This window comes from Anarhichas minor, unplaced genomic scaffold (genome assembly GCF_050575085.1).
Source record: "Anarhichas minor isolate MPS153535 unplaced genomic scaffold, ASM5057508v1 ptg000005l, whole genome shotgun sequence".
In the NCBI taxonomy this organism is placed as follows: Eukaryota; Metazoa; Chordata; class Actinopteri; order Perciformes; family Anarhichadidae; genus Anarhichas; species Anarhichas minor.
The window spans coordinates 4,064,779-4,084,351 of NW_027466451.1; the positions used below are offsets into that span (position 1 = coordinate 4,064,779).

Sequence of the window (19,573 nt, forward strand, 5' to 3'; positions counted from 1 at the left end):
CTCACCCGTTACACTTACGCTACAGTTTAGAATTTACCTCTAATTCTGACTTTAAAGCCTCAATTCTTCATAATTAAGTGTTTGTGGTTGCGAGCACGAAACTGTCCATAAAACTGTGATCCAGGATCAGAGCAACATGTTTCACTCAGTGCTTCATCAGACTCATGACGAGGTAGAGCAACAACGTTTAAAACAGGCTTGATTCTATACACTCAATGGTAATCAATGCCAGTGTAATTCTAAATAATATACTAAAATACCCTGGAGAAACACACACCAGAAATACTGAGAAGACTCATTAGTCAATTAAAAATAATTTAAAAAGAAAACAAGAATGAAGAAAAATCAAATAAAAATGCAGTCTGTTGATACAAAGACAAAATAAATCCCTAACACAGAATAACACATGTGAACAACTGGTGTGACCAGCAGAGCATATGTCCATCCATCATACCATTTGTTTTCTCATGTGTATAACACATTCATATTTCATACGGAATCTCATCAACATTTTTGATTAGTATTGTGACGTCTCATTGCATGGATGGAAATATTATGTGTGCCTCTACTCCACTGTATTAAGAGCTTCCTTCAGTGTCGTATGATCACGGTGTTCTATGATATGATCACAGTGTATCCTCTGATGCTTTCATGTACATGAGAATGCAATTTAAATTGACTATAATTTCTATACACAAATGTATTCATGTGATTTAACATGTTTGTTATGGATTTCCAGCACTGATTTAATACCGTCAGATATCTAACAAAATAATGTAGAATATTACATCAGTCTGGCATATGACACACTGCATTCTTCCTGCACTTATTTCGTTCCCCTTTGGCCTTCTCTGGCTGTTGACACAACAGCAGCCCGTCTGCCGGCGGGCTGCCCGGCGTGTCCTAACTCGTCTCCAGAACAATACTTGGCTTGAGAGACCTGGGTGACTGGCTGGTGTTGCGGCTGATGGGGGATTCTGGGTAGAACGGAATATAAAGAAGCTTTGGGAGGACTGCGGGACGTCCCGGGTGGGGAGATGTGGAAAGCTCAGAGCTCCCAGTGAGGTGGCTGTTGTTGGGAGTGGGGACCCTTGGGATGGGAAGCTGTGAAGCCTCACTTCAGACTGCTGCTTCTCTGCCCGAACACTCACCTGTGTTTCTAAAGCCTCGCTCCCTCTGGCTCATTCCTCCGGGAGTTTCAATAGAGTGATGTCATCGAGCAGGATTTCTTGTACCTGCTTTTGGCAGATGATGTCGTGCCCTACGTGTATTAAACATAAGCCATGTTTGACCTGGAGTGCATTTGTCAGTTTGTATTTGAGGGATGCAAATTTGGCTTCCCACACGTCCAGGTTTTTACATCCCATTTGAGTTTGCTGCCAACACCTCAATACAAGGAAGGTGAATGGAATTTAGTTTGAGGTGCACATCTTCTCTTTGGACACCTTTTCATTAAATACTTTATACCAAGCAAATAGTCCATGTGGAACTAGGACATTGTTCCTGGAGAGACACGTTGCTGGTGATTTCTTTGTTTGTTTTGGGGAAGAGGCACAAAACTAGGAGGCAGACATGAGTAAACTCTAAAGTTACTCATGTCTGTATAAATATATAGACTGCTGTATACACATTTTAGGAATGAGATGGGAGTCGAGTTATCATTATTCATTATAATATTTAGTAGTAGAGGAAGCTGGAATAGGCCTTTTTAACAGAGAAGACATTTGACATGTCACACCACCGAATGAGTGCTAACGTTAGCTTAGCACAAACCTTATAGCTACCTAATAGTTAATAGTAGTCGAGTCTCGTAGTTTAATGAATGAAAACATTTGCCTCCTGCTGTTCCTATCAGGTACGGTTGGTGAAGTCAAACACAGCCGCTCACATATCACCACAATGAGAAGAGTTGATGTCGTTGGTGCTTTTCTGCTCTCAGATGAATGTTCAAGGTGCTAAAACGCGCTCTGTCTAATCAGAGCCTAATGCATTCACTATTAGAAAAATGTGCTATCTCCGAATTATGAGACTCTGCTCGTTTTTTTCTCTAAATTACGGAGATTATCATCTCTTTTACCTGCATAACACGCTGTTGATGGAAAAAGTATATGCTGGTTTTGTAAACACCAGTAAAACCTGCTTACAGATTTAAAAAAACAGGCGATGAACTTCTTTTCCATTGCACGGCACAACATGCCAGAAAACAGATTTACTGAACAGTGAAAGTGTTTTTCTTTTAATTGGTTCAGTCTCTCCTTCAAACTCTTGACCAGAGAAGGTGACTATTAGATCAATGTAAAGACAGCGACTGTTTGATGAGTTTTGTTTTGTTTCTGTCGAGTTTGAATGACTTTCATTTTCCATTAAATTGTGTTTTATTTGTAAAGCCCAATATCACAAATCACAGATTTGAGAGCTGTACAATCTGTAGATCTCACCACGTCCTCTGTGCCTGGACCGTCCCATCGGAACAGGAAGAACTCCCCCAGAACTTGAACGGGGGAAACGCCTCAGGGAGCGCAACGCAGGTCTCTTCCGTTCCGTTGGGGAATGAAGTGTGTTTTACGCCGATCAGCAAGGTCACAGTACTGTTTCTGTCAATGGAGTCTGCGGCTGAGCTTTCTCCTCATCTCTAACTCTGTGAATGAAGGGCTTATTGTGTGTGTCGAGTTTGAATGAAGTGTGTTTTGACTGTTGTCATAGCAATTCTATGTTTAGTACATCAATAAATAATAAAATGAATCCCTGTGCATTTCATGTATCATATTCCTTTTAACATGCAACACATTACGGTGCACTGGAAAGAGGAGCGTGTCTAGTTTCCATCAGTGCCGATAGGAGCTGCTGTGAATGAGTGCTGATCCACTAAAGACCAGGTGTTGGTGGGTTTTGTCCACTGGGGGGGGCTTGAGTGAGGGTTGGAGATGGTGACCTGTAAGGGTCGTAACGTTTTGTCAGAAGATTTCTTCACATTAAGCAGAGCCTTTTAGTTCCTGGATCTGTTAAATAGCTTCTGGTCATTATTTGACACCTTTAAACACAGCACATGTTTCCTTCAGGCTGCTATAAAATGCTCGTGGGTATTTCATCAATAAGCTACGCTTCTGAACTGCCACCTGCTTCAGTTTGAAGCATCTGGACACAACACTGATGACCTGCTGGGTCACACTGTTGCTCCCATAGCGTTACATCTGCATGTAAAACTGGGTTAAAAAAAATGGGTTCTGTATATTTCATGTCCTCAATCAAATCCCATTGGTGGCCTGAACACAGCTTTTTCTTTTGTTCTTTCTTGTGGGCACGGCCATGACAGTGAAGCAAGAGAACGCAACTCTGTCTGGCTGCTCATATTTCTGAGTGGAACGTGAGCATTGGCTGGCTTAGAAGTGACGGAGCGTTGGGATGGTTCTTTGAGCGGAAGGCATGGCTTCAGGGCCTTGTATTGTTCCTCACCTGCCCTGCTGAATGACGAAGACAATAAATCTCTGCAGAGGTGTGGCGAGGTGTGCTTATCTCTCTGTACCGGAACTACCTGAGTCCAAACTTGATCTGGAATTTAGTTTCTCATGGAGACTAGTGAGACGGCTAACGGTGTCCAGAGCGGTGCTATTCATTACACACATATTATTTTATATATATATATATATATATATCATTATTCACAACGTGAGCACGAGGAGCACACAAACAGAGGAAAGGTCAGAGTTCAGACTAAGGTTCATATAGTTTTGATTTCATGTTAGTTTTCTTTAATTGGCTTTCAGAGTTTAGGTTTAGTCTCAGTTAGTTTGTGTCAATGTGTGATCTCAGCACCACTTTAAAGATCTCTAGAGGGTCAGGACCGCTCAGCGTCCGTGGAATCGTGGGTGCTGATACATTACAGCGAAACAACTGAAAGTCAAATGAATTTACTATTATTAACTATTTATTTGTATTAGTTTATCAACAGACAATGTTTTCCTTAAATGACATCACTTTAATTGAGTTGCTATAATAACCCGGGTTCAGAAGCAAAAGCATTACAATATTTCTATAACTGCAGTATTACGAACATGTGAAGACATTGTCGGTAAAAGAGTTGTTCCTCCATGAAGCTACAGACAGACACGAGAGGGAACGATGCGCACAATAGAGAGAAACAGCATGTTATGTATTCATCACTTCCTCTGCGATGCTTCCCTGTAACATGACGTGACATCGAGAGGCTGCATCACTTCCAGAGAAACTCAAAAGAGGCGGATTCACTTGAAGTCCGTGTTTTCTAAACGCGGAGGGGGAGGGGTCGGGGGGAGGGTCAGGGGGCGGGGTTAGAGCGTGCGCCCTCGGCAGACAGTCGAGCGCAAAAAAGACACACGGCTCATCCGCTCGCCTCCCCATTGACGTCAGTCCGGTATCACATGAACGAGCGGGGACCAATCGGCGCGGCGCTGCCGGAGAGTGCTGGCTCCTTGTTACACCGAGAGAGAGTGGGCGAGAGGACGGAATAGAAAAAGGAAGTCTGTAATGAACACAAGTCCCCGCGGAGGAGCCTAGCGCTGCCGCCATCGGATACTCCGTCCGCCTTCTGCTTCTTCCCGTCGCGTTCCTCGCTGTGGATTATTCGGTTTGGCACCGGGGACGGACGGAACGGATAAGGCCATGGTCCCAACATACTGAATAGCTCGCTGCTGCTGGTGCTGCTGCTGGGGGGGAGGTGGAGAGACGCGCACCGCGGAGACAGTTTATGGGGCATTGTGCGGGGAGGAAAATGGTGGATGATTGCTGAGTATGAGCTGTGTGCCATAAAGAGCTCGGATACGCTTTGGTGAAACACTGATCGCGGTGTTTCTACGCCAGGCTCGGCCCCGTCCTCAGTGAGGCAGGTCGTGTTGTAGCGGCTGGTAGGCAGGGAGCCCCCCCCAGCTCGATCCCAACGACCTCATCCGCTTCTGTTTCCTTCTTTACATGTAGGATCCTCGTGTCGGTTCCAACGCGTCCCCGAGAGTTTCATTTGGAAAACAATAAACCTGCTGGATTACCGAGCGATGGATTTCAACAGCGGCGGCGGCGGCGGCGGCGGGGCCAACGACCTGCACAACAACCAGTTCTATCAGTGCGAGGAGAACAAGCCTCTGCTGGGGGAGATGTCGGAGGGGAACAACAACACCAAGCTGAGCGCGGGGCCGTGCAAGAGGTCCCTGCACCACTGCAGCAGCGGCGGGATGCGCTACAAGCTGCTGCACGAGGGGGACATCCAGGTGTGCGTGGTCAAGCACCCCCGCACCTTCCTCAGCAAGATCCTCACCTCCAAGTTCCTGCGGAGGTGGGAGCCGCACCACCTCACGCTCACTGACAGCAGCCTGACCTCGGCCACCGTGAGTCGCCTTCCAGCCTCCTGTGTGTGTGTGTGCGCGTGTGTGTGTGTGTGTGTGTGTGCGTGCGTGTGTGTGTGCGTGTGTGTGTGCCCGACACACCATGTAATATGCAGCGTTTCACATTCCTCAGGCAACTTCGCTGTTTGTCTTTTCTTGTCTGGACGCAGCAGACCGAGATGACGCGCAGGCTGTTGACGCAGTTTACAAGAAGGCACTTTGTCACTGTTTGTGGCCCGTTGTGGTCTGCTGATAACCCCCCCCCCCCCCCCCCCCCTCCCCTCCACACGTCATGTGCAACACCATCCGGCTCCCCCGCTGGGGTGCAGGTGGACGCACTTGGTGTCTGTGTCACGTGTCTCTTAATGGTCATCGTTTGTAGCTCTTCATCTGAATTATTGAAGGACAAAGATCGTCTCTTATCAGTCCCTGGAAACAGAATCCCACAGCAGGGTGTGTGTGTGTGTGTGTGTGTGTGTTGGGCTTTAGTGGTGGGGACACGCGGAGGACCGTCCTCTGTGGGTCTATATGTCATCCTAAAGATGATGGTGCATGGATGATTTTAAAGCAGCAGTCGATGCATAGACGGGGAGGCGGGACAGCCACACAACCACAAATAGATGGGCAGCACATTGCTGTGCTGTTGCTAGGGCAACAGTTTGGGTCCATGTGTGAATCCTGCATCATCACATAATCAGGAAGTGCAGAATGTTCCTTTATATTCTCAGGAATCAGGATGTATTATACAGAACAATGTTATTCTCTCCTACGGAGCGTCCAGGAGGAACAGTCTGTGCTGATTAAATCAACTGTAATTGTTAGTAAATCTTTATTTCCTCTGTTTCTATCAACCCCTCTGACATTTCCACACAGCCAGCCAGTGTTTCATCAACACACCGTGTCCATCACACCGAGCTAGAGGAGTGTGCTGCATGGCTCACTGCAGCGTGCAATGTGTTGGAGACTGATATTACAGCAGGGAAGTCTAGTGGAGGGTAAACCCAGACCTGGTGGACCTGGTGGACCACTGGAGATCTCAATGATTCAGCTGAATTCATTGTTTACAATCATATGGGCCTCTTATGGGGAAATGCATTCGATAATGCTTTTCTTAACATCAAAATGGATTTTTAATTTCCCACTGATTACATGCTTGTTGGTGTGTAACATGATGATATGAATCCATGATCTCTGATTATGAATCACTGGACCTCAAAGAATATTGTCATTAAATCTCGTCCTTAATTTCTCTGACTTTTTGGCATTCAAGTGAGCCCATGAGTGTGTGTTCACGAGGATTGTAAATTAGCATAAATAACACCCGATAATCCCACGTAAGGCTCCATATGTCCTCTATTCACGTCCTGCTTTCAGAGATCTCAGCAGCAGAATTAAGGGGCGAAGGAGACGAATAACGAATGCTGTTAATGCTGAGTCTCTTGAGGGTCTAATGTCACTGAAATGAAGAATAAATGGTTCCACATAAAAACAACATCGATAACTGCGACGGGAGGAAGTCAAATAATGTGCTTATATGTTTCTATAAGTGTTAAATGACTGGTGATATCTGTAGGCTATATGAACAAGTTAAGAACTGTATTAGCCGATAAATCAAACAGGACAATGTCAACATAACAAACAGCTGCTTAGTCACACGTTCATGGAGCTCTTTTAGCTCCGTGTTGGGTCTCCACCCACTCCTGGGAGAATATGTGTCTCTTCAGCTGCTAAATGCTCCACTATGTCCACCAGCTGCTCTCTGGCGGAGTCTGTCTGCTGCTGAGCAGCTCCGTGTGCTCTGGGTTTTTACAGCATTGTGAGCCGGACAGCTAAACAATGAACGTGCTATAAAGCTCCTTAAGGCCTCGAGGAGTTGCAGATTCAGGTGATCGTTCTCAGTAAGTTCAACCTCTTCAGAGACACATTTCACTTTGTCACGTTTGATTAGGGTGGCAGCTATGGAATATTATAGTAAAGTATTCTACCAGTTATTCCATCAATTAATCGAGGAATCAGACAAGATATATGGGGCCTTTTTGGATATATATATATATATATATATATATATATATATATATATATATATATATATATATATATATATATATATATATATATATATCCTTTTACCTTATTATGGTCATTTATAGTAGTTATTGCCTTTCAGGAAAGAGTAAATACTTGTTTAGTAGGTTTCTCTGATATGTGATGAGCTGGTTTTAGGAGGTCTAGAAGGCCATAACTCCCTCTGATATCTCTTCTACATTGTTGTTAAAACTTCTCCTCAAACACTTTACAAGATCGCATGTGAACACAACATGATAACGTTACCTTTGCCCAATAGTCTGAATAGAGCTTGAACGCATCATATGTAACTCAATGCTACCTCCTCACGTTAGCGGTTAGCCCCTTTCTTTAGCCAGTAGGACTGTGCTGCACACGGCTAACATGAATCAGCTCTCCTCCGGCCTTATCGGGATGAAATAAGGTGCACAAGAGCGTTGATCAAGAGCAAGAGTCTAGTACTAGTTTGCAATGGTGTATAAAGCACTCAAAAGTCATACTTGAGTAAAAGTAAAGATACCTTACTGGAAAACTACTCCAGTAAAAGTCACCTATTAGAATACTACTTGAGTAAAAGTCTTAAAGTATCTGATATTTATTGTACTTAAGTATCAAAAGTAATTTTCTGATATTAAATGTACTTAAGTATTGAAAGTAAAAGTACAAGTAAATGCTGTTAATAAAAAAGCAAAGGGTCAGAATTATGAAGTTTATTATTTTAAGTGCTGTGGCACCAGGACCAAGGACATGGAGCTGTGTTGAACATAATTGTGTTGGCTGTGATCCATCCAGGAGCAACAATGTTCAACATAACATATTGTACATAAGTATACTTTTGCATCTACTATGAACTTATCATCATAATTCTCCTCTAGTCGCAATATGACACTATGAAGGAGTTGTAACAGTGCGTTTATAAGTATGCTCATTCCGACTAGAGGATGTAGAGGGCAAATGCATCATATTGTGTTCAGCAGAAAATATCCACTTGATGCATCAGGTCAGTGTTGTGAGAAAGGACACCTGCCTTGTGAACTCCTATGGGCCTGATTTGAACACAAAGGTTTTGCTCAAGCTGAATCTGCAATTGGGCGACTGTTACCATCATAACTCCATCTGATCATCCACAAAATGACTCAAATATCAAAACATGATCGATACTAAAGCAGCACCGAAAGTAACAACCCAGTCATTACCTGAACCTGAAAAATGTCCTGTTCATCTTCAAAAGAAGTTGGTTTTCAAAATTGCGAGAATTCCGTCTCGCTCTTCTTGGGCTGAAGACTAGTCCTGCGATGCTAAACAGCCTTTCACAGGCCGCTGAGGCAGGTAGAGGTGTGTTCAGCTTCACACACAGCTTGCGCACAGCTGGGAAGGATTCCCCTAATGCTGCGCTCTCACGGCTCCTGTCAATCCTATGGTGTGGTGGCTAGCTAACGTTAAGTTAGCTAGCCACCACACAACACAATCTCACAACTGTCAACACTTCCTCAGCTCACTAACTCGCTAGCGATCCACGGGTGTTGGTCTTCGTCACCACCGTAGTTTGTTGCGGGAGTAGCAGGTGCTTCCATTTCTGCTTCCGTCATGAAATCAGTCATCGTAGAGTGGAATTATACTCATGTAGTCTCGCTAGCTATAGCATGTAGCATCCTGGGCATCACTGGGAATCTAAACACCGCGGCTTTGAGAGCACTTGTTTTGCGCATTAACGTGATTAACCAATGATTTAACTTGCAAGCTAGGACCACTGATTCGCCAAACCTGCTTGTTGCAGTCTGTGTTCCACCACAGTCCCCGACGTTGGTCTCATGATTCATTTTGTTTCTAAAGATAGATTTGATTTTGTAGCGAGTAACGAAGGTTTCAGGGGAAATGTATCGGAGTCAAAGTATCAGTTTTCTTTGCAAAATGTAGTGAAGTAAAAGTAAAAGTCATCAGAAATATAAGTAGTAAAGTAAAGTACAGATATCCAAAAAAACGACTTAAGTACAGTAACGAAGTATTTCTACTTGGTTACTATACACCACTGCTAGTTTGCGCGTGTGCAGCAGCGATCATGCAGGATGTACGGTCCGGTGTCGTCGTTTGCTCCGGGCGGTGGGGGGTGCTGCTTGAGGTCGGCCTCTAACGTGTCTCATCCTCTGTCTCATGTACCACTGTCAGGATATAGTGGCGGTTTGAGTGGTGTGCCGTGAGCTGCACCGCCTATCAGTGAGTCTGCATTGAACTTTGGCCAGTCAACAGCAGGAGACTCGGGCACAGCCCGTCCTACATCTCTTCAGTCCCCATTCATGGAAAGTGTCTTGTGCTGTTGGCCTACGATGTTTCTCACTGCTGGTGTTGTTGCGTTGCCACATTCCTGGTCTCTAGTCATGGACGGGCTGTTTTCCTCAGGACGGTCTGTTGTTGACACTAAATATCCACTTCAGCTATTTACTCCAAAACAAACCGAGAGAGAAATAGTAGCTCAATACATTCAGTGAGCACTTAGTTTGGTGCAGCTCTACGCTCTAATGCAGTCCAACACAACAGCTGTGCCATCCGGTCTGTGGTACTGTTCAGAATCAGAACCGTTTATTGCCATGGTATGTTGAACATACAAGGAATTTGGCGTGACGGGAGGTGCAAACATTTAACAATCAACAACAATCAGTGCAAGTAGAAACATATAAAAATGTACAGAGATATAAAATAAAGATGAAATATAAGTGCACAAACGAACAGATGACAGGACTATAAAGAAGTGAGATGTAGGTGTAGTGTAAAAGTGTTGAGTGTAATAGTGTGTTCAGTACTCTAGTAGAGTATTCATTATTGAAGTTGTAGTTATTAGTGGTGGTGTTCTGTATTGAATTATATTGAGAGGTCTTTCTCAGTATTCATCTCCCACCAATTACATACAAGATGGAGTAGAGTAGTAGACACACCTCAAGTTCAGTGTAGTACTACAGTACTGTAGTACTACTGTAGTACTACAGTACTGTAGTACTACAGTAGTACTACAGCGCTACAGTACTGTAGTACTACAGTACTGTAGCGCTGTAGTACTACAGTGCTAATACCGTGATGTCTAGGGGAGACAGATAGTTGGGTTAAAACTTCTGAATTGATGTATTGTATCATGAAACTTCCCCAGTTGATTACTTGAATAAAGACAATTATTTTTTGTTGAAAAAGTTTTCTGAAAAATTGATCATTGAATATGCAAATTAGGAATGATCATTTTAAGTATGTGCTAATTGTCATACATTTCAAGAACATAAATCTAAACATTCGATAAGGTTCAAAATTCTTGTTTCATTTTGTTGAAACATTAGTCAAAGTTTTTACAGAGGGAATTTTGACAGTGTATTCTATACCTGGGCCTTCTGTGCTGTCCTACTACAGCTGAATAACCTCTTATGAGCCACAGCTACGGTTATTTGTTTCTAGGGTGTAACATCACGTATTCGTATTAAACCGTTCAGTACGAGGCTTATGAACCGAACAACACGTTTGAATAATACTAGTGTGTTTGTAAAATGCAGAAGCTTCAATTGTGGGAAATATAATGTTTTCGGTGGATTGACTCAAGTTAGACTTGATAATAAAAAGATTCCCATAGTCGAAGTTATGAGATACTTAAACACACAGTCACAGAAGCAGCTCTTTGGCTGGTTACTGTACATTTGACATGTAAATGTATTGTGAGTACATTGAAGACTACTTTAAACGTGACTTTAAAACACATGAAATACTTCACGTGGGATTGTGCAAACACATCCTTGAAAGGATTTTAAGCTTTGAACAAAGTTATTTTATTAACTTGTGTTTGATATTTGTCTTTGATATTTTCTTTAATAGTTTGATCATTGATAGAGTAATGTGGGTTTCTTAACCCTAAATTAAAAGGATTTAAGTTATAACAGAAATGTGCTTAAATATATGTTTACATTTATATAACTGCATGTACAATATTTTAACACTTGAATAAACAATAATCAAATGCAGAGACAGTTATTTAACAATATGTTAGGAGTAGTTACAGTTATATAGTCTTACATTTACAACCGGCCCTTTGAGGGAAACATGATGCTGATGTGGCCCAGAGTGAAGATGAGTTTGACACCCCTGCCATAGAAAATCTAACAGTAACACTACTGCAGATGTAAAAACACAAAAGCAGTTCACTTACCAAAGCTGCTGTTCACATAAAGACAAAGTCCATCCTCCTTTCTTTGTTAACACAGTTTAATGACGCGGTTGTACAGAACATCGGTTCAGTTCAGTTCCAGTCAGAGGACCTCCTGTGAACGTGTTCGTTGAGTTGTAGATCCACTCGGGTCTCTCCAAAAGTTTCATTCTTAGCCATAAAATGTGCAACGCTTCTCTGCCGCTGTTAGCCAGAAATACCGTTAGTACAAATCCTTTTCCATGCTAGCTGTGGGGGTGACCGACCCTTTGATACGATGTCCAGTTCTAAAAACACTCTGACTAAACACTAAGACCTGCTAGCTAGCTTCCTGTTCGACAAAAGTCACGCTGGCCCACTGACCAATCACGGAGCACGTTAATGCAGACGTACTTAGAGGCTACCTGGGTACCACTGGCACGTCAAAGAATACGCCCAACATGTCAAACTAAAGATCTGATTGGTTGAACACTATGACAATCAACAATATCGTCCCCATTCACTTAAACTGCACATGGATTCACTTGTGAGTCTGCAGGCCTCGGGCCTCTGTTCTTACCTAGAGACACAGAGGTGAGATCTGATTGGATAAAAGCTCTACTTAAAACAAGCTGCACTGGAAGCAGAGCAACTGAGGAAGACAGTAGCTGTGCAGTGAGAACATAAGATAATGGGAAAAATATTTTTATAAATTATAATACATGTAGTGTATTAAAGAAACATTATTAAATTATAAAATAGCTATAACTTTGTGATTGTGTTTAGGCCAGCAGAGAAGGCCTTGCAGGCCCTGACGACCCACCACTGGATTTTGATCACTGCATAAATCCCAAAATACTTTAGAAACAAGGATTGTTTCTTTCTCCATGTTTTTGGAGTAAAATATTCTATAAGTCAGACTATGACTTAGATATAAACAAACCCCTCTGTGTGAACCTTCAGCACACAGAGAGGAGTGAAAGAGTAGAGTTTGGTGAATGTAAGAGCTGCTGAAGTGGAGATTTATCATCAGAGTCTGAGAACAAACTCATTGAGAGGAAACGTCCTTTAAAGAGACGTTCAGTTCCATTACAGACATTTAGAGACTCTACAGGTGAATAGGGTCAAACACTCATAGATATCACCATCAAACTTCACCACTTCATTACTCACATTAAGAGGATTATTTTTTATTACAAGTTTTCTGAAATGTTAAGTTTAGATATGCAAATGAGACATTAGTTTGTTCAAATCTGAACTGTGGTTAAGGAGAAGCTAGCTGTTGAGTTTACTCAAACTGCTGTTTGTCTACTAGTGTCTATTCTACTGATTGGTCCTTTGCTGTCAGGCACTGACGGCTGTGACTGGCTCTCATAAATGATCCTGACTAAGGCTAACGGAAATGTTGCTGCTCTGTAAGCTAACAATGCACCCTGTTGCTTTTAGGTCACCATTTGAATTCCTTAAGCTCTACATATGTGGTTTACATAGTAGGGAGTATGAACTCAAAATGGTGTCATCTATCATAAGCTAGTTCTAGTGAACCACGGTCTCCCTTCTGTGAAGGCTGAAATATGAGGAAGAGGGTTTTTGTTCACAAGGCGAAGCATGAATGTGCATTTCCTGAGTGGCGACGTTGTGCTCTGCTTTTTCTAACAGAGCGGTTATGTGGGCCGATGGACAATGCTGACCAATTGTGCTTCCAAGAAGGAGGCAAAGAGCGTTGACTCTGCGTCTCCAACAACATCCCCACGCACGGAGAACAATTCAGACCATTGTGAAAGAGGAGCTCTGTGAAAGTGAGCGTGGTCCACCGAGAGGGTTTCATTTGTTTCAGTAACAAAAAGCTCACAAATCCCGTTTCACTTCAAGCAACGGCCATTTTTCCAACACGAGTAGAAAATGACACTGTGTCAGTATTAAATGTGGTTTAAGGAGGACTCAACATCTCCCCTCTCTCCTCTGACAGACCCGACTGTAGTCAAACCTAACTTGCATCACATTTGCGTTAGAAGGGCGCGAGTGCAAGCACTTCCTGTGCTGCGCCTCACTCATAAAAGGCCCGAGATGAAAGGAATCTGGTGGTGCTGCGAGCGTGAGGGACTCGTTCTAGGTAGCGAGGCGAGAGACGGGAGCCCGTTTAGAAATCAGTGAGGGAGGATTGAGTGTCTTCTAATGATTATGTAAGAAGTCTATTTTAACAGTGCCACTCTTTCTAGCGCGGGTCGGTGTGATCCTCTGTGTCACTTTTGCTTTCACCAAAGATCTTTGTGGTGTTTAATTTGAAAAGAATAGTCAAATACCGTACATTTCATTTGGCAGTAGAATGATCTTAAAATGAGAAATTTCTTAGTTATGTTTGATAAGCGTACTGGTCTTGCCTTTGAAGTTGTATGTGTGGGAGGTGAGAAAGTTTTGACCTTGCAACTAGTGGTGTAACTGATCATAAGACTCACAGTTCAGATAGGATCAGAGTCACGGATCAGAGTCACCACCGATCAGAGTCACGGTTTAGAGTCATCACCGATCAGAGTCACCACCGATCAGAGTCACCACCGATCAGAGTCACGACCGATCAGAGTCACGACCGATCAGAGTCACGACCGATCAGTCACCACCGATCAGAGTCACCACGGATCAGAGTCACCACGGATCAGAGTCACGACCGATCAGTCACGGATCAGAGTCACGACCGATCAGTCACCACCGATCAGAATCACTACGGATCAGAGTCACGACCGATCAGTCACGGATCAGAGTCACGACCGATCAGAGTCACGACCGATCAGAGTCACGGATCAGAGTCACGACTGATCAGAGTCACGACCGATCAGAGTCACGGATCAGAGTCACGACCGATCAGAGTCACGGATCAGAGTCACGACCGATCAGAGTCACGACCGATCAGAGTCACGACCGATCAGAGTCACAGTTCAGAGTCACGACCGATCAGAGTCACGACCGATCAGAGTCACGACCGATCAGAGTCACGGATCAGAGTCACGACCGATCAGAGTCACGACCGATCAGAGTCACAGTTCAGAGTCACGACCGATCAGAGTCACGGATCAGAGTCACGGCCGATCAGAATCACGGCCGATCAGAGTCACCGATCAAATAGAACTAGAGATCTCTGATCCTGTTTGTTTTGCTCCTGATACTAATTGATGATCATTGATGATCCATATTGTTGTTTGATTACAGCAGCTGCTCTACAAGGATCCACACGATTGTCTCCGTCCGTAAAATAATTTAACCCACTCTGAAGTCAGTAAACCATCAAATATTCTACATGTTATCCTTTTTTACTTTTTTTCATAAAAACACACAATTTAAATGATTAGGAAATAAAAACCAATCTTGTCATTAGTAGTTTGAATGAAGTATTATAATCTGCATAGAGGTAGTGTAAACAGCTCATAATTAATCTTTAATATCTTTTTATGTTGCTGTGAAAACATCTCCTTCAAACAACAAGATTACATGTGAACGCGTCACGATAACGTTATAATAAGACTGTGTAACTAATCCACGGTTCACATGTGTGCTGAACCATGAGGAGGGATCAATGTATGACAACTGTTTTTATTCCCACGGGAAAGTCATCGTCCACAACAAACAAAGGGGTTATATAAAAAAAAATGAAATCAACTGGGACTTGGACAATTATTATAATTTAATAACGTACAAAACATACAATTGATATGCTCTCCTTGAAGGCCCAGACTCCGGTAACTCACCTCTCTAATCATCGACACAAACTAAATAAAGCCCTCAGTCTATTGAATTGACCAGCGGTGCGTTTATTGCTCATGAGTTTAACTTTTAATTTTTAGGAGTCGGAATGTGTTCATTTATTTTTCAGTTGACATCGTCTCACTCGGTGCTAACGAATGCTAGAGTCTGTGTAGCGCCACAGCCCAGCTGTCATGGCTCTCACTTCTATAAAATCAGGATATAAAGTTCATACGAGTGTGGTAGAACAACACATCACACAACCAAGAATGGCCCTCATCCTAATCTCAGCCATCAGCAAAAGTATTGTTTTAATGCAGAATAAAGGGAAGAGAAATGACGTGCAGTGACTACAACCTATGAGGTCACACACACACACACACACACACACACACACACCGCTCTGAGAGGCTCTGGGCAGGCCTCCAGGACGGGCTGCAGTACATGTTCATATTCAAATACTGGATCCTCCCAGTTCTGTTTGAACAATGCAGCCATTTGGCAAAGATTTGAGTCATAGTCGGGAACGATGGCGCTCTCCCCGCCATATTGATTTATGATATTTACAATAGATTGGAATTGGAATGGTTCCCCTCGTTCTACCCTGTTGTGTGTGTGTGTCTGCGATGTGATGGATAACGTGAAGGAAAACAGAGAAACCAAACAAGAGAGACTGGAGGGAAAAGACTCCTGAAGAGGAATGAAGACTGCAGCAGTTATTCTCTATTTCTGACCGTTTTTAGTCTGGTTGTTTTTAACCTTGTTAAAAAAAAGCCACATTCAGCCAGGGCAGTGAGCAGTCACACACACACACACACACACACACCACCCTTCTACAGCTGAGTGCTATGAAACGTGGTTGCACTATGCCCCCACTAGTTTGCATGATTTGGTCATTTATGCACAGCTGTTTCACCTTATGGCAGCAAGATAGCACACACTGACACAAATGAAATGTTCATTTGATACTGGCACATCTTTGCATATCTAGTATGCCATCAGATAATCTGTGTTTACTTCTTTGTTAACTCTGGTCCATTTAGTTAAACCTTTAACCAATAAACTGTGGGAAACAGCTCGTCAGATTCAGTCCAAATAAATAAAAAGAACACCTACAAAAACTGTTAAGCATATTTAATGATAACATTTTATCTTGTTTGTTTAATCTGTAAAAAAAAAAAGACAAGTTGTGGTTTTGTGGAGTTATGTGCTGAAACTTTCTTGGCTGGAAAGAGGATGTCACTGCAACCGACCAGGGAATAGTCCGGCACATAACTGTGAAGCCACAACTTGTTTTATTTCACTTTGCGTTTTGTGAAATCCAGATGGTGTCAGAGATCTTTAGAGGTGCTAAGAGGTGGTTATTATTTATTCTAACTATTTCCCCCTGCCCCCAGTATTTATGCTAAGCTATGCTAACGTGCCCGCCCCGTTGGTTAGTTCTGCACGGCGGTTACAGCTGCTAACGCCATTCACACCCACAGCATTGCGGTTCCCCTTCAGGTAAACTGTTAGCTCTGTTAGCTGCGAGCTGCCAGCTCAGTCGTCGCCATGTTGAGAGCTGTGTGGAGCCAGTAGATACCTTTAAATAACCCGTTGAGTTTAGATTTACACCCCATGAATTAGGTCTGCCATTGAGGTAAATCTGTATATTTCTGTATACTTGCTCATGTTATATTCTACAAGTGACATACTTCTTGCATGAGACGTAACATCCGACAAAGTGGATGACCAGAAGACATATAAAGTCAAGGGACATTGCAAGCCATTCTGTTTCCTACTGTTGTTCTGGACCAAAGCTAACAGAACGGTAAGAATCTTCAAAGATGTATTAAAACATGGAACATTAGCTAAAAAGGCTTAAAGGTCTCTAAAATAAAGGCCTACTATATACTTTATTAAAGTTATACTGTCTGCATGGCTTCAAATGTGTTGAGAGTGCCTTTAGTTTGTATCGGTTGGAACTTGTCGGGTATGTTTGATCAGTTGGTCTGCTGTTGAAAAAGAGAAAAAGATGGATTGTTCTTCTTGAAATGACGTCTCAAGCTCATTCATCAGTGAGATGTGAAGCGGTGGCCAACCTTTAAATGTCACACTGGCTGAATAATAAAGATAAAAACGCCCTTACTCATCGTTTCTCTTTCTCTTTGTAAGCCACGCTCTAAAGCGGACATAAACGTATTCATCTGTTCCCTTTCTTTATCCTGTATTTTAAAATGTGAAGAAGGAGTGCAAAGGTGAGTGAGTCCCTGAACTCCACGCTATCAGTCTGCATGAATGAAATGACGTGCACAAGTGGACCAATGCAGAACTCTTCTGGAGTTCCTCCTCGGTACCTCTGCGCTGTAATATCTCGGTGTGACGACTTCTCTCCGTCTGGTAGCGAGAGCTCTCCTTGTCTTTATGCGACTGTTGTTGCATATCTCCTGTGTGTCTGTGATTGTACATATAGTTGTATACTCTGGTAAACGATGAGCTCAGTACAGATATTTCGGCGTGTTGTGTTTGTGCTCGTCTGCCATGCGTCACACTGCTGAACGTTGACCTGCTACAGGGAATAAACAGCTGTAACTGTAACCTCCCTTGATAATCAGAACTACACTCACAAGGTTCTCCACAATCTGACTCACAGTTTGGTTTGGGTTAGCGTTATATTTGGATCTTAGTGTGGAGCTACTTCCACTTTCCAGCTGTTCCATTGCCGTGTAAGTGGTGGAGCTGAGGCTGCACTCGTCGTTGCTTTTGTTGCTGACGTGTTTTTTTGTTCGTTGTTGCAGTTGCTGTTTTGGTGTTTATTGTTCTGTCCTTTATTTATCAAGCTTTAGAAAGTAGTAAGAATATTCAACGATGAGAAAACCTTTGTGTCCAAAATCCTAAAGCCAGCAGCTTTCCACCACTTATTCCACGGTGTGCTTTTAAAACGTGTTGCACTGATTTATAGCTGCATAGCATTTCACTTACATTCAAAGTTTCCCCTTTTTACTTCTAAAAGTCTACATTTTATAAAAGTAAAAACCAGAACAATTGTTTAACCAACTACTTTCTCACTATGCTGTATTGCTACATAGTTGTTTTTGTCATGTGACGTGCAGTCTTATGTCTTGATAACACATGTGGTTGTCATTTTTTTGGAGCTGTCATTTTGGCCTTGAAAACTTTCTTGGAACTGTGTCTTCACAGAAAGTAGAAAAGCCAAACCACAGAGCAGTGTCTCCAAACAGCTACCTCAACAGAGTGTCCTCTGTCCTGTCCTCTGTCCTGTCCTCTGTCCTGTCCTCTGTCCTGTCCTCTGAGACGCACCGATCAACAGATCAACACTGTGTTGTTGTCCACCAAGTTTACGAGGAGCAGTTTGGTTGTTCCTTAGCAAATGGAGAAGTGGAGCGGCTTATCGTTCGGGGAAGTGAGTCTTTTAACGCCCGGCGACGTCACACACGAGTCCAGCAGCTTGACTTGTCCCCAAACGGACGTGTGATGTGTTTGTGCTGGTGTGGGATCGACCCGAGGGTCTCTGAACAAACAGAGCTACCATAGCACCTCGGGCACCCTTCAAATCTGGGCCACTGCTGAATGGGAACTACTGTTGTGTGATTATTGGTGAATCTGAAACCGAGGGGACACAGGAAGTGAATTGATATTGCTCGCTTGATGATGGGAACAGGAGGAAATGTGCACTCAAATGCCCTCTTGTCCACTCGCTGTGTGCCTTCAACAGGGGGCGTGTTCTTGTTGTGTGTCTGTGGGACGCAGAAGGTTTCATGTGGACCAGAGTGTCCACAGTGTCCACAGTGTCTCGGCTGGTAAGCCCGTGTAACATCCTGTTTTGTGACATACTTCTTTGTTACACAGGTGCTCATGTTGTTGTGACTCCTCTGTTTTAGTTTTTGTGAATATGATTAATCATTTTTATTATTTCAATAAACCAAAAAGAAAGTTTGATCGATTTTTGGGTATTAAAAAAGACAGCAGACATAAAAACCTGATTCTTTTATTTAGTCGGACCCAGAGGTTAGCACATGAAAGCGTAAAGCTACATTTATACTCGCAGTAGTGAAGCAGACGCAAGATGCACACGGCGAAAATGACATAATCACAGCAAGTGGTCGCGCCGCTTGGTCCTGTACCTCTGGACTGAATGTCGTGTTTTTAAATGCTTAAGCAACAGGAGATCTTAAAAACCTTCACTTGAGAAAATGTTTTATAGGATATTCAACCTTTCTTTCATTATAATTCATTTAATACTTGACTTTGTTCTTAACAGGGCTTGTAT

General features: G+C 43.0%; 1 protein-coding gene across 2 annotated transcripts in view; it reads left to right on the forward strand.

The window, feature by feature from the left end:
* Positions 1-4,364: 4,364 nt before the first annotated feature.
* Positions 4,365-19,573, forward strand: part of cmip (c-Maf inducing protein) — a 55,944-nt gene continuing 40,735 nt past the window's right edge. The window contains exon 1 of one of the 2 annotated variants that reach the window (XM_076076425.1): positions 4,365-5,354. In XM_076076425.1, coding sequence (XP_075932540.1) covers positions 5,025-5,354 — 330 coding nt within the window. In that variant the 5' untranslated portion in view covers positions 4,365-5,024. The remainder of the gene's footprint in view (positions 5,355-19,573) is intronic. The other variant, XM_076076417.1, reaches the window with a different exon arrangement.